Source organism: Periophthalmus magnuspinnatus, chromosome 9, assembly GCF_009829125.3.
Source record: "Periophthalmus magnuspinnatus isolate fPerMag1 chromosome 9, fPerMag1.2.pri, whole genome shotgun sequence".
In the NCBI taxonomy this organism is placed as follows: domain Eukaryota; kingdom Metazoa; phylum Chordata; class Actinopteri; order Gobiiformes; family Gobiidae; genus Periophthalmus; species Periophthalmus magnuspinnatus.
This window is the reverse complement of record NC_047134.1, coordinates 9,022,605-9,038,899: the sequence shown is the minus strand read 5'-3', so window position 1 is coordinate 9,038,899 and position 16,295 is coordinate 9,022,605. Positions and strand designations below refer to the sequence as shown.

The 16,295-nt window shown below is 39.8% G+C and overlaps 1 protein-coding gene across 3 annotated transcripts in view; it reads right to left on the bottom strand.

Annotated features, from left to right (window-relative positions):
• The window catches only part of clip1a (CAP-GLY domain containing linker protein 1a), a 40,548-nt gene that overhangs the window by 12,977 nt on the left and 11,276 nt on the right, over positions 1-16,295 (bottom strand). For 2 of the 3 annotated variants that reach the window (XM_055224053.1, XM_055224055.1), the window contains exons 4-15: positions 15,487-15,611; positions 14,768-14,987; positions 12,411-12,608; positions 11,556-11,647; positions 11,398-11,458; positions 8,548-8,652; positions 6,862-7,752; positions 6,169-6,285; positions 4,246-4,387; positions 3,388-3,544; positions 3,140-3,305; positions 754-960 (exon numbers count right to left, since the gene is read on the bottom strand). In XM_055224053.1, the coding sequence (XP_055080028.1) occupies positions 754-960; positions 3,140-3,305; positions 3,388-3,544; positions 4,246-4,387; positions 6,169-6,285; positions 6,862-7,752; positions 8,548-8,652; positions 11,398-11,458; positions 11,556-11,647; positions 12,411-12,608; positions 14,768-14,987; positions 15,487-15,611 (2,481 nt within the window). The remainder of the gene's footprint in view (positions 1-753; positions 961-3,139; positions 3,306-3,387; positions 3,545-4,245; positions 4,388-6,168; positions 6,286-6,861; positions 7,753-8,547; positions 8,653-11,397; positions 11,459-11,555; positions 11,648-12,410; positions 12,609-14,767; positions 14,988-15,486; positions 15,612-16,295) is intronic. The other variant, XM_055224054.1, reaches the window with a different exon arrangement.

The window sequence follows — 16,295 nt, the reverse complement described above, 5'->3', positions numbered from 1 at the left end:
CTACAAAGCATGTTACATTGCTACAAAGAGATACTGCCATCAACGATAATACTGAACTAATATTCAACTGACTTAATATTAATACAAGATAATCTCAGTAAACCATTTTTAAACACACAGTATCATTGAGACATGAGCTGCAATAAATAAATAAATAAATAGAATGAATCAATAATTAGCCACAGAAGTCACTGATTCAACCTGCTACTCAAATCTATAACAAAAATATAAAAAATCTCACCATTTCTACAAGAAAATTGCACATACAGTAAATATTGAGCTGGAAAATATATTACTTCAGTTTTCATGTATTGCACGACAAGTCGATACAGTAATTATGACAGGGGTATTGGAGATATTATTTCAGCTAATCCAAAATTTGTGAAAACCAAACAAATGTAAATGTTTTGTTCAATTCTTTACATTGATTTGATATTTTTGTGGAAATAAATGCAATCATCTTCTTAAATCTGTCCTACTTTAGTGTTTATTTTAAAGGTTGAACAAGCCAAAATGCCCCTCTTAAATATTTGTCTGATAAAATAGATAGTTCATATCTTGAAAAAATATAAACAATATAAACAGTATAACAATGAAAAATGGAAGATGATAAATACAAATAATGACAATGTAATAAGCTCTGACAATGATTGAGGACTTCACATTGGTACTTAATATAGCTTACTATATGACGTCAAGTAAAAAAAAAATTTTTCATTCAAATAATAAAAGGAAAAGTGAATTTGTGCATACTTGTGCCTGCTGCTTGTACACCTGCAGCTCTGTCACTAGCCTCTGCAGCTCCTCCTCCTTCTGTCGAGACAGGCCCAGCTCCTGCTCCAGGTGCTGGACCTGAGCCTGCACCTTCTGTTCCTGCTCCTGTCTGTGAAGCTCTGAGGCCTTCTGATGGGACGCCTTCAGCTCCTCCAAAAGAGCAGCTCCATCTGTGACAGACTTCTCCTGCACACAGTAAACTCATCATTACAACTGTTTCAATTCATTATGGCAATTAAAACAGGATTTAAGTTTTTACTAAACATGCACCAATCCAAATCCTGGAGCAGACACTGAATATAGCAATTGTGTATTTATCCTACAAGTAACTACAGAAGAGATCTGAACAAATATTTTAAGAATGTTAGGCAGGGCTTTAGATCAAGAATTTCTTTAGTCGATTGTTACGGCCCTGTGCCTCCAGCTCCTCCTACATGCCTCGGTGTTGTCCATGCTGTCTCCATGGACCTCTCCAGGTGGTATGTGTGTAAGATTTTAATTATTGTAAAATTTGTGTTTAGTTACTTTACCTGTATTGTTTTTGGTTTAATTCCTTGCAAGGTACCTTTGTTTATGTATGTTAAGTTGCCTTTTTTAAAGTTCAGCCCTACATACCTGTTAATTAAATGACCTTATTTAACCGTTTCTCCATCTCGGTTTTCTTTTTTTTGTTGCCTCCCTTCCCTTCCCTTACCTCTCGCACCCCAAGCGAGAATCATACCCCTAGACCAGTGGTTCTTAACCTGGGTTAGATCGAACCCTAGGGGTTCGGTGAGTCAGTCTCAGGGGTTCGGCGGAGGTCAAGACACGCACCCGACTCATATAATTTGTGGACTGCGAGCGTCTCCAGAAGCCGGCCGTGTCCCAATTTGACAAATGCACCCTTCGATGTGCCTATCGAAGTACCCGCCCGACTTAAATGTGACTTTGGTGAATGGAGACACAGCATGAGACACGGCCAGAGTGATGCCCCAGCGTTGACTGGGAGGATCCCAGCAATTGCGCTGATTGGACATCTTCGAGGAAGCACGGAAACACATTATCGTAATGACAGTAACATATTTAAAGAGCCCCATGCCTCGGCTTTTACATGCCATTGGAATTTACATGAGAGCACAATTGGTTGCGGAGTTACGGTGTGTGTTAAAATGTTAAAAATAATAAATAACATAAATACAATAAGTTCATTATTATACATAAGGTTAAAATTCATTATTATACATAAGGTTAAAAATTTAAATAATTTCAGTGTGGTAGTATAAAAAAGGTCATGTCTTTGTGAAAAGGTATGCATGTTATTTGTTGTGAGTTCATGCATTGTATTGGTTTTATTCTTTGAACACAGTGATGTTAATGCACAGTTCATTTTGTGCACCAGTAAAACATACATTTGTCTTGAACTTGAAAAAAATCATATTTTATTTTTCAATAAAGAAGAGTTCGGTGAGTGTGCATATGAAACTGGTGGGGTTCAGTACCTCCCACAAGCTTAAGAACCACTGCCCTAGACCAAGTAACCACTCTACTGCTGCCACCGACCTGCCCTCCACCTTTCAGCCTACTGCACCTTTTGATGTGGGAACAAGTGAGATGTTTGTACTCACATTTGGAGAATGTGATGTTGATTCATATTTTACCGTCTTTGAGCGCATCGCAACAGCCTGAATGCAAAGAACCCAGAGAAAATGTTTCTACTGCCATAAACCCGGACACGTCATTGCCAACTGCCCAGCTCTGAAGCGAAAAGCAGAACACTATGCACCAAAGCCAGAAGGTGTCAGTTCAATTCAGTCTAGTTCAACCACCCTAGCCACTGACCCTACCCAAAAGCCTGACTGATTCCGAGTCTTTGATTTCGGATGGTTTAGTGGGTCCCCCTCCTGGCAAAGCATCTCATCAGCACCTTTCTTTTCCCCTTTTCCAGATAATCCTGTTTCCCAAACCTGTTGGGGCAAGGTCCCAAGCCTGTCCTCAGAGCCCAGAGTATGTCCAAATATCATTTTCATGCTGCAGAGGTGGACTGTGCATGGGAGTTGACCAACACCAACCACATGTTACGTCTCCTTGTCATCTGATTTGGTCCATGCCTCATAACCAGAGCTGTAGTCAGCTCAGAGAAACTACCTTCTGCTTTTTCTGAGACCCGGTTGTTTTGTGTAATTGTAACTTTTGTTTGTTTTGTTAGCTCTGTTTAAGTTACCCATCGATATCCACTCTGTTTAGAGCCTCTTTTTGTTAGATTTTACCTTAACATTCCTTTAAAATAAATTGTAACTTAAGTTTACAATTTTCCATCTTGTTTTGTTACTTCCTCTTTTCCCTAGCCGAGCTGGGTCGTAACATCGATAATAGTTCAAGTACTGACCAGCATGGTGATCTTCTCTTGGAGTCGACTTATCTCTCCCTGGTGTGTGTCTCTGGTCTGAGTCAGCTGTTGTTCTTTCTGGGCTTCGTTCTCCTGGAGCTTTTCATTCATCTGAGCCACTTTCTCCTTCTCTTCAGCCAGAAGGCTCTGTAGCTCCTCTAGCCTCCTGAAGACACATATGGACATAAAATGACATATACAACTGTAGGGTGACTTTGAACAGGAAACGTCTGAATGAGGAGCAGTACCTTTCTTTGTGCATGCGGTCTTGGTTCATCTTGGTAAGCTGTGCTGAGCTGTCTCCAGACTCCTTCATCATGTCAGAGATGTCCTTTTCCAGTTTACTCTTGTCCTGTGTTAGCTGCTCAACCTTTTCATCTGCAGTCTTCAGCTTTCTCTCCAAACCTGTGGAACAACACAATAATTTCATAGAAATTATGTGCAGGTTACAGTGGGTGCGGTAGAGTCAGGTCCAAACACTTCTCCACTTTAAATGAATGTGGTATAAAAGTAAACACAATCAGCCGAACCTAAAGCATCTTCTATATCTCTGATTAACAAACAATGGCACAGGACTTTTGTATTCGCCTGTCTTTAACTGCACAAAGAAAGCAACTTTGTCCATTTGCTGTTACTTGTATAAGAAATAGAGTAGAGATGTTATCAGTACAGTTCAACGTTACTACACGTTGAAACTACACAAACGATGTCCAGAGCAGGCTCACACCGAGTCAAGTATGCTACTCGCTCTGGCATGACCTAGGCTGCTTTAGTCCCAAACTCTCCTTAAGCTTCTATCTGCACTATATCCTGTGAGTGCGTAAGTGTGTAAATAATGCATCTGAGTGTCAACAGTAAAGCGAATCGTGATTTTAACACATTAAGCCCTGGCAGATACAACGGCCAACTGCACCGGTGCGGAAGACATAGTTTTAATGTGCGCAGGTTAGGAACAAGTTGGGTGTCAACAGCTGAACCAGTTTCTTCGGGCTGGGTGAGTCAGGTTGGAATTGAACTTGGGTTGGGCCAGGAAAAAAGCCACGCATCACCTAGATACACACCTATAAACTTAAGAGCAAAGCTAAATACATTAAGTTCCATCTCACCTGTAAGTTGAACTTTAAGTGCTTCAGTTTGTGCAGTGAGTGCGGTGAGCTGCTCCCCCTTCACGCTCAGTTCTTCACTCGTTTTTTGCATAGTTTTTAGGGATTTGGTGTGTTCCTCTGTGATATTGTAAATTTTCTGTTTCTGTGGTTGAAAACAGGTAAGTGTGTAGCACATTGCGATGAATGAATATGAATATATATATATATATATATATATACACACCATAAATTTCGGACTACAGAGCGCACCTCAATATAAGCCGCACCAGCTAAATTTGAAAAGAAAATCAATTTTGTCCATATATAAGCCGCACCTGAATATAAGCCGCAGGTTTTCATATTGTAACATGAGATATTTACACAGAAAGACGGTGCACTGACACGTTTTTTTTTTAAACTGTGCGTGAAAATTGGCACCAACACGACATCAACACAGGATGAACACATCTGCAGGTTTAGAAAATAAAACTGCACCAACACGTAAAATCTGCTTTTATTTCCTCTGAAAACTTTTGCCGTCTTTTTACATTGACCAAGTTGGATTCATTGATGCCGAGCTTACGTGCAGCGGCTCTATTTCAGGGGTCGGCAACCCGCGGCTCCGGAGCCGCATGCGCCTCTTTCAGCCTTATACTGCGGCTCTGCGTGGCTTGGGAACTGACACTGACACAGCTCACAGTCCTGCGTAAAGAGCCCTGATTTTCAGACGCTGTGCGCACAGGGGTCAGGAGCAACTTTCGCCCGTCCCTAATGACACACTAATAAGCTCGTCCGTAGATGTATCATGAAAATCCTGCTGGAAATCGCCACAGAAATCTATTTGATGTAGTAGCAAGTTTATTATCTGCTCTTGTCTCTGCGATGATGTATCACGTATAACACATCAGACACGACGCACAAAAGTAAAGCCACAAGCGAGTGAAAACGAGCCAAAACAAAAGTCTTTGGAGAGCTTTTAACAAAGGGGAAAAGGACAACTGAGGAGCTAGAAGAGGAGACTACGATCTCCAAGAAAAAGAAAGATAAATTTAACAGACAATGCCTACTTAAAATCTGGGTTTGTCCGCTCTGCGTAACATGCGGGAAAAGCAAATAAGGCAATGAAACCTTCAAAACTGCTTTGGCACATGGAGAATAAGCACCTGGGATTGAACGATACGCCTTTAGAGTTTTGTTGTTTTTTTTTAAAGAAACTGCGGAGCAGAGTAGACATAATCACATAATCAGCGCAGGGCTCACACTGATGCAGCGGTTTGGTGAGTTGTATTTTTTTATGCACTTAAGTTATTTTTGCCATATTTATCTGCCACGTGTAGAAGGCTTGTCCGTGAAAATAAAACCTACATTATTCCGTTACATTATTGTTATTATACACAGTGTTATCTTCATTTTAGATGTCAAAAAGTATTTGCGGCTCCCAGTGTTTTATTTTACGTGGAAAGTGGGTCCAAATGGCTCTTTGCGTGTTACAGGTTGCCAACACCTGCTCTATTTCCTTCTTTATCTTAAAAACCGCATCATATCCATTTCATGATGCGCAAAATGATCGTTCAAAATCAAAACTAGTGAATTCTTCAGAGCAGAATCTTTCCCCACGTCTGTCTCACTTTTACGTTTACAGCTAGAGAGCGCCCCCCAGGGGCCGTTATCCAGTAAAATTCCATAAATAAGCCGCACTGCTGTATAGGCCGCAGGGTTCAAAGCGTGGAAAAAAAGTAGCAGCTTATAGTCCGAAATTTACGGTGTGTGTGGGTGTGTGTGTATATATATGTGTGTGTGTATATGTATATATATATATATATGTATATATATATATATTATATATATATATCTCATTATATATATATCATTATATATATATATCATTATACATCTCATTATACATCTCATTATACATCTCATTATATATCTCATTATAGTTACTAGGTCTCCAAGCTCCTGTTCAAGGTCATCCCTCTGATGCTGTAGCATGCTCACACTCTGTTGGAGAGAGAGGGCCTCCTTCTCCTTGGCTTCCAGAAGAGAGCCCAGCTCACCTACCTATGAATGGGCACATTCAAATCATAAAGGCAAGGTTATAATGAACACTTTCCCTGAGAATGGATTGGAGAATAGAAGTTGAAAAAGTATTTGTGATTAATCTTGCAGCCCTACTAAATATATACAATTATTTTTTCCAAACTACCGGTAATCAACATTTTTGAAGTACCATCATTTCCACCAAAACAAAAAACATTCAGTTTTATTCTGCATAAAAATAGCTAACCCTATAGTTTAGATCTGTACAAACATGTCCTAATATGTGATTACATTAGTTTATCAGTTCAAAGTCATATTTTGTGTCCAGAAGAAATGAAAAAAGACTGAAATATTAACAGAATCCTATTTTCACAACAAAAATTGCAAATATAAACTGCAATATCAAGCCTTGTTGTTTTTACCAAACCGTATAATTTATATATGTAAAATATAAAAATATATGAATGACCTGGCCCAATTAGGCATATTATTAAAGTTGGCAGTGACAACATGACTCAATCAATAACTATAATCTAGTAAATGTTAGAGAGAGCATTTTTCCAACAGTGAGTTGCCTCATCCAGAGCAGTCCCTTACCTTGGCCCCCTGCTGGCTTTGAGCGTCCAGTAGCTTCTTCCTCACACTGCTCAGCTCCTCTGTGTTTTGTGCTTGTTGGCTGCGCAGAGCTTCCAGTTGGGCTGCCATCTTCTCTTTGGTTTCTCGCTCCTTGTCTTGAGCCTCTTGTATGAGCTTAGCCTCTCTTTCCTTGAGCTCCTTCAGCCTCACCTCTGCGGTGTGAAGTTTGGCCAGGACCTCCTCCATTTCCACAAGGTGCTGCTCCTCTGCCTTCTCCATGCAGGTCTTCAGACTCTCCTCTAGCCTCTCCTTCTCCTCACTCACAGCTGAGAGCTGCGCCTTCAGAGACTGGATTTCCTGAGTCCGTGTGGACACTTCCTTTTTAAATTTGGCGTCATGTTCCTCTCTAAAACTCTTATGCTCTAGCTTGAGCTCTTCTAGTACACTTTTGGTTTCAATGAGCTCGGCTGTCTGCATATCTGTGCCTTTGCTGAAAGACATTTTTAGCTCCTCCATGGATTGCTGGTGAGATGATACAGCAGACTCCAGTTTAGACCTCCACAGCTCCAGTGTGTCAGAGTGCTCTCGCTCCATGTGGTTCAGGCGCACCTGAAGCTGGTCCTTCTCACTGGAGAGCTGTGTACATGTGCTCTGAAGTTGAACAGCAACCTTCTGCTGTGCCTCCAGCCGCTCCTGGTAGCCCTTTAGCTCTTGGTGCTGTTTAGATTCCTGGGATGCTAATTGATGTCTCAAAGTGCTAATTTCTTGTAGAAGTGGGGCTGTACTGAAACTCTGGTCTCCCGAGTCCTGCTGGCTGGACAGACGCAACTGCAGGTCAGACACCTCTCTGGTGCGCACAGAGAGCTCCTTCTCTAGTTCTAGAATACGAGACCTCTCGGAAACTGTCGCAACCTTCAAAAACACAAATTGGAAATAAGAAATGGGTGCAATCTCCAATACTTACCATGGTATTCAACAGTACATGGGTCATTAAGAAAATATTCTTAAATAATGCAGTCTGAATCAGATCAACCATATCAGCTATTTATTTGCTCCTTTATCCTGTATGATCCTTCCTTCAAGCTTACCAATTAGATTTATCAATGTTATGAAATGTAATTAAATTAAATCTATGAATGCAATTTGTTTATTATGCCTTAATAGCATACCATGTTTATCATTATCTAGTCTATGCTGCTGCTCTGTCTAAGTACAGGGTGAATCAGGAGAAAGGATTCTCTATGGAAGGATCCTGTGACTGAAAACACTCTTAAGTCTTAAACTGACCCTTTGTGATGACAAACATTCTAAAACATAAGGAACATTAATCTCATTATACAAATGACTTAAAAGCTGATAGTTTTGTTCATTACTCTGTAAGCTTGGGATATACACAAATGCATATTTGAAGCGGACTAGAAAAGGGCACTAAATAAGCGGTAGACATGGGTGTTGCGGGGGTCTGAGGACATGTAACATGGGCCAATTTATCCATAATAAAATATAGACAGGGGAAATGTGGTCTCTCTTATTTGTGTCTGAGCATTATGTCAATAGAATATACTAAATACCTTTGGAATATTGAATTAAAGATTTCAAATATACTCATTTGTGTGCATGGGCAGAATTGTAGTCCAAATGCACAACTTGTTAAAGATACAGATGTGCCCCTTGCACATGTATCCAGTGCAGTACAGAAGTCATTACCCTAGTGTCTTCTAACTCTCTTTGGAGTTTCTCAGCTTTGGTCTTTTCAATGAGCAGCGCCTGTTCAAGCTCCATAATGCGGGCATGCTCCAGCCTGGTCTGCGTCTGTTAGTAAACAAGGAAGGAGAGGAAGAGAACACACCAAAGTGCCACCATCACATGCCAGCCCAACAAAGGAGGATTCAGGAGGTTCAGGGGGTACAGAATTTAGAAGAGTCTCTGGGGATGCATGTGTTGCATGTGATCAGTCAGAATCGCTTTGGCTCTGGGTTCTGTTTTAGAAAGCGGGTTAATAATTTCTGCCCCAGCTTGTGGCTCTGTTCATATGCACACCAAAATCTGATTATTATCTGATGATTTAAATTACATGCAAACCACTAAATCTGATGTAATTATAGAGACCATCAGATGATTTTGCAGCTTACAAGTGATTTTAATAATATTATAATTTTTTTAAATCCAATAATAATCACATTCTGAGTGGGTATGTAACTACAGCCAGGGTTTCTTTTTGAAACCAATACATTTGAAGATGACATTGCACTTTTTCCACAAAGATGCATCAAAAAATTCCTTAGATTTAGAGCGTATAGTGATATAAGATCAGCTGACAATTGATAATTGCCTGAGTCAAACTGAAAGTACTAATTGAATGCATCTACTCTTAAACTTGTTTTGTGAGAAGTTTCATTATTCATCAGTCTAGTGTGGAGTGTAATGGCACTAAAGTTAATACTTAATTTCTACTCATGTTGAACCCGCTTTTGCAAAACAAAGCCCAGATCTTATATTGGATGAGTGGAAATCTGAAAACACCCCATGCCTATATTAAAGCCTGGAACCTGTGTTTGTTTCTGATGAATACGGATTACAGGGCAAGCAGCAGCAGGAGTGGTTTATGGGGAGAGGGAGGATGGGTGAGGTAAACATGCAGTACACCTGTTTGAATGAAGCACACTGGTTGTCAAGTTACAAAAACATGTGACCATGTGTGTTTGAGCCAGCCATTATTTAGGGACAATGACCTAATCATAAACTCAGGTCAAACAGTGCCTTTAAGTAAGCTGTGAAGCATCTCTGAAGTTGAACAATTTTCAGAATAAATTGGCACGAGAACAATGCTAAATTATAATTCTACACAGTGATTAGGCCATTTTCCACACCAGATATTATAAACCACCAAAAAGATTATTGCGTGAAATCATTTGGATGAAAAGAAAAATATAACCAAAGGGGATGTTACTTGGCTCAGAATTAACTGTAAAGTTTATCGTATTTAATGATGGTATACATTATAGTGTTGTCAAAAGAATCAAAAATCATATACTAAATGATACTAAACTAGTCACATTCACAGAACAGAAATAGCTTTAGAATGATCTTGAGCTGTATCAAATCAAGTATAGTTGCAGGAGTGAAGATATTTCACTGCTCATCCAAGCCGCTTCTTCAGATCTGGTCAGAATGCAGGTGGCCACTGCCTTATATCTATCTGAGGGGAGGGACTAACCACACTGAAACTGTAAAAAGCTATTGTTTCCAGTTTCAGAAACTGGAACTGGCCACCAGCATGACCAGAACTGAAGAAGCGGCTTGGATGAGCACTGAAACGTCTTCACTCCTACAACGATTTGTCCAGTTGACAGATTTGAACTTCGTCTTTTGCTCCCTGTACCTGTTATCAACATCTGTGGACAACTGGATTTGGTAAGACCAAATAGCAAAATAAGCGAAAGTACTATAATTCACATTTTATTGTCTATTGTGTTTTCATTACCATCGTGGTATCAGAATCTGTATTGAGTGTTGAGTTTGAAATTTTAGTATCATGACAACTAAGGAATAGACTATTTCGATACTAATACATTGGCTAACAGAGTTGGGTGTATACTAAAATATATGGTCTTCTATTTGACTTTTTTAGTATCAATACCCGGTCAAATCAGTATCTAGTTTCGATACTAGTCGAGATCATTACCAGCGCTGTCAATTAAACTGGTTGCTAAGTGCCCACCCCCTTCTAAACCAGCAGTGCAGGCAGGAAGGTGCATTCCCTTCAACAGCTTCACTCTGGATTGGTTCTTGGTTGCTATGATACTTGGTGCAGAGTTTCATATTTGGAATTCTGACTCAAATTCACCCCTATAAATGCTAGACTCAATGAGCTTCATTTGACTGGAGCCAAACATTATGGGTGACATCACACTCTGTTAGGTTATAACCATAGACTGTATGAAAAAGTGGACTGAGTATGACTTTGTGTTGAGACAGTGGAGAAATAAGGGAACATTTACAGTGGTTTCATGCTAAATACTGGACCAACATGACAGGAAAAAGGAGGGGGGAAAATAGCAATTATGTTACATGGTTATAACCAGGAAGCCACTGCACATTAGTATGTCCGCCTTTAGTCCAAACATGTTTCAAGCACCATGCAGTTTAATAGTTGAACTCTGAGTTAGCACACAAGGTTAGCTTTGGCTTTGAAAGAATAACAAATACCCTAACCCTGTACTCTAAAGGTTTAAGTTGGAGATGTGTGCCTTCAGCATTTTCTGTGCTGGGAAACAAAAGATGGAAATAATGCAAAACATGTCCAGGGACATAAGAGAATATGTAGGTATTTTTGTATAGATAAGAAATAACTTATTTCTCTAAAAGAACTTATATTTTGTAATTGTTGAAGAGAGGACTGATTAACTAAAATAGACAGTCCTTTGAATTGTAAACTGGCACTTCATACTTGCCACATCATACAACTTCAATTAGAGTATAAAAAAAATTAGGATCCACAGGAATTGCTCCATCAATGCTGAAAATGTGAAGAAAACTATGGTCGTGAGTCTTTACCTCCAAGTCTCCTTTGGTGATGCAAGCTTCTTCTACACGGAACTGAAGGTCCTCCACTTTTCTGTTTGAGGAGATAGTGATGTACAAACTACACATTAATACATTGCTGTACTCCAGTATTGCGTACCATGTCACAAAATGGCAGTTGTAGTTCTTACCTGCGTTCCTCCTCCAACTGGTTGAGCAGCTCTACTTTGTCTTTGTCCGCTGCTTCTACCAAGGCACGTAACTGATCCATCTTTGTCTCCATCTTTGAAACAAATGGAGACATAAACCACTTAAAATTGGCAAAAACACCAATCTAGTTTAACTACTACTGGTTAAATGCCCATCATAATGCACCCCACTTTCAACAAAAGAGGTTTGTCAAGTTGTAGTTTGTTTCGCATGATGCTTTTTTTTTTTATATTTATGGAGATGTGGTGTTGTGTGGGAGCACATATGAGCTTGTGCGTGGAGGCTTGTGTGTGAAGCTTTGGATAGGATTGTACTGCTAATCATAAGAAAGGTTTGAATAGAGCCTGGGAGAGAGAGCTAGATTACTCAATCTTGCATGGATGACATGTAACCTCTTCAGGCATGTTTTTGATGAGGGAACAACGTTTAACATGGTAGAAAAGTAAAAAAATATATATATATATATTTTTTTTAATTTATTTATTTTTTATTTATTTTTTGCATACAGCCCCCTCTTTAAATCTAATTTTGGATTGAAACATATTGGCACTGACCAGAAAATACTGCAGCCACTTTCCAAAATTTTAAACTGTTACTGAATGTGACAGGACACATGTAATTTCCAAATCAGATTAAACACACAGTTAGGAGAATGGTTCTGGTGTCTCCTTGGTCATATTTTATTTGATGGATCAAAAAGTCTACAAAAAGTACATTATGAAGTTAGCTATATCCCCATAGATTTGAGCAGTGTCACAAAATAAATGTAACTGATGACTGTAAATGTTATTGTGATGTTCGGTATGGTTAAAGCTATAGTGGGTATAGGCAGTGACCTCGTCGCGGTCGTCCCTGAGCAGAGTGAGTTCTTGCTCCATTTCTCCAGCCTGGCTCGTAGCTCGGGCCACTTCAGCTCTCTCCAGGTCCCTCTCTGCCATCAGCTGCTCAATGTGCTGCTGCTTCTCCTTCAGAGCCTCCTGCAGCGCTGTGGGGCCTGAGATCTTACGGTTGTACCTGGATGAGGTCTCCGTCAGCTGTGGAAGAAAATCACATAAGCTTGACATTCCAAATCACTCATTTTATTCATCTGGATGCACCCTTTTTAATTGGAGGGCAGGCACTTACCAACTGTGTTGCATGTGATATTATATTATAGAACCAACAATGAACATCATCTTGATATGTGCAAATATAATACCAGTCACTTTTAAGGTCTCTGAACAAAAGACCATTTCTGATCTAAAGGTGATGGGTCCACCAGCTGCTTGTCACCTTGGAGATTTGTCAATTTTTTCCTGGAATGTCCCATAATATGGCATTAAACAGAGCATGCCTCCTGGCCATGTTAGTTTAGAAAGGTGTGAAAGTTGTGAAAGTTGTTTTTCACCATTTCTCAAGGTATTTGTAATTGAATACATGTTCAATGCCACACTATGGAAGATTCCAGGCAAACTGCCACAAACCTCAGATGCTTTTTAGTACTTTGAAATATCTTAAATCCATGTAATGCAAATGCTGCTGTGCCCTCACCTATTCTTTAGGCATAAAGTCTCTGCTCTTAAGACTGCCACTGCCCTCTGTTGTGGACCTTGTAGCTACAACAGTCTGCAATTCAGTCTGAGTGTTTTGAGCCAGTGTCACTATCAGACTTAATCCAGCTTAATCCTTTCTTGTGTCCTCTATCCTTTATTCCAAGTCATCTGTTCAAGCATTTTTTGATTCTATTGGACCTTCTATTGATAATGTTGTAAACTTCTTGTCTCTGACGTCTGATTTTTTTCCCACTGCCCTGAAACATGCTGTGGTCCAGCCACTCTTCAGAAAGCCTAATCTTGACCAAATACTCTTTCTATTTAGGTCCATCTCAAAATGGCCTTTTCTGTCTAAGGTTTTGGAGAAGGTTGTATATGACCAACTATAGGCCTACCTTAATCTGAATAAAACTGTTGAAAAATTCCAGTCTGGTTTTAAATCCTAGCACAGCACTGAAACCACTCTTTTAAAAGTTTTAATGACCTGCTTTTAACTCTTGACTCTGGGAAATCAGCAGTTCTTTTGCTTTTAGATTTCTCAGCTGCCTTTGACACAGCAGATTACAGCCTCCTATCCCACCTGGAGACACATGTGGGCATTAAGCGTACTACACTGTTGGTTTAAACCCTGCCTGTCAGACAGGAGTTTTTCTGTGAACCTTGGACAATACTGGATTATTGTTATAGTTTGTATGTGGGGCTGGATCAGGGCTCCTTGCAGTGCTTCCAAAATGTCCAGAACACTGCAGCTCATCTGCTCACAAAAACTAAACCAACTAGACAAGAGCACATCACGCCTATGCTGTGTAACCTGCACTGGCTCCAATTTCTTATCAGGTGAAATTTAAACTGTTAGTGATTTTCTTTAAATGTCTGCACTCTATGGATCCTCTATATTTGAGAGAGCTACTGGAGCCCTATACTCCATCCAGAGCCCTGAGGTCATCTGACCAGCTCCTGCTGGCTGTGCCCAGGGCCAGGCTCAAAACCAGAGGAGACTGCACCTACACTATGGAACAGCCTCCCTCAACAGACTGAGAGGATCTAAGACCAGACTAAAAAGACTACAATATTGTGGTGTTGTTTACTGTTTGTGTTGTACCGGTATTTTATGTATATCCATTTTTGTTTGTTGTTGTATGTGTGAAGCAGTTTGGGCAGCTTAAGTTGTATTTTAAACGTGCTATATAAATCAAATTGAATTGAACTGAATACGCTCCACCAGAAAAGTGACATGATGAACTGTTAATATTGGAATTGAGTGGGTCTGATAAATACATGCCAATGACCAAAACTGCACTCACAAGACTACACCTGCTGGGGGATTTCATGCAAAACAACTATTTATGAAGAAAAAGTACTAGGAAACAATGTATTTATGGAAACACAGAATAAATTTGTGACTCAAAATTTAATCTGGATTTTTACAGATGAATACACTCACCTCACTCACCTCACCTCATAATCTTGTCCCAAATAAATCTTTATAATATAAATAAACTGATTTGTCGATTAATCGGTTGATGGTGCTTCAGTCGAACAAAATGTGTATTAGTCGACTAAACTACTAAAAGGCTACAGCACTATTTTTTACATAACCGTACAATATTTTTTTCCAGTACCCTACACTCCCGACAGTAAATGGTTGTACTGAGTCTCACCAGGCCGGTGCGGCTGGGTTTGGCGCTGGCTGCAGACGTCACAGAGCTCATCGTGCTGATGGAGGAGGCACTGGGGCTGCGCTTCAGGCCCGATGGAGTGGTACTGGGAGTCTTGCGTGCTGTGGTCTTTGCTTTGGCCGGTGTGGTGGAGGGGAAGCCGATGCGCGTGACTTTGTGGACTGGGGCGAACAGGCCGTACTTAAGCTGGCACTGGAAATACCTGCGCACGGAGAGGTTTGTCACTGTCTTATCCACAATTGACTTGTGAGCGCTAAGTCATGTTACAATGTTGTTACCTCCTCAAAAACATACCCAGAGTTGTTTTTAATTTCATTCACATATTTGAGTAACCATTTATTATTAGTCTGTCTAGATCTCCAAAGCTCAAAATACTCTGCTTCACCTTGTGATGTCATGAAGCAGTAGTTTTCAGCTGCCTTTTACCTTTTGTTTAGTAAAGATTTGCAATTCAATGGCTTAAATTATCCATATCATTTTAGTAAAAGTGGAACAACATGCATTACCAGATGACATAACAAAGTGGGCGAGAGTGTTTTCTGTCTGATGGAAGAAGTCAGTCTAAATATGCAGCGTTAAACATGTTATTTCTCCATCAAAAACAGTTGTTTTTGTTTCATTCACATTATAACACAGATCAGAAAATAGTGCAATATGGACTCTTTAAATGTGATGAAATTGAAGCCTGTTGACTGGTATACCTGGTGCCAGCCACTGCCCCGTCATTTTTGCCTAAAGGTTCATCGAGCTCCACACCACACCACTCTCCTTTGGCAAAATCTGTCTCTCCAAGGAAGCGCACCACTCCAGCCTTTGTACCGCCGACCTGAGGGGGCAGCACATAGCATTAGCCTATGTTTGCCCACTCATAATCCAGATAATCAATGCACCGAAAAGAGGCTTGAAAATAATGGCTTTACACTGATGTGGGTCTGTCATGACAATTATTATATCATCTTATCTTTCCATATTCAATATCTTTTGGTGAATAGAACAATAATTTTTAGGCTCAATAAATATTGAGTGTACTTTTTCCCACTCATTTTTTTGTAGTATTTGTAGTAAGCCTATCTGATAACATTTGAGCTATAGTTTGTCAAATAATTAACATTTATGACACTTTTGAACCAACTATTATATGTTCAATTGGTCTATTTTTATGTATTGGCCATTTATTTTACAATATGGTTAACTTCAACAAAAGTTTAATGAGATAATGCTGCTTTAGGGCAATTATATCAGTGGTATGTAATAGTTTTTTTGGATATTTTTAATATATCAAACTTCAAAATGTGTTATGGCGACCCACACTGATCTCACATAAAGCTCCACATTTCCTTCACATTTCCTCATGTCTGTTTGGACTGGGCAGCTGCAGCACTTGTGATGGTAAGTACATTTCCTTTGCAGCACAGCAGGCAGAACTTGCACTTCCTCTTTATATTATATTATATTATATAATTATGCTGCCTGACAAGGGGAAGGCCGAGGGAACACATGGAACTCACAT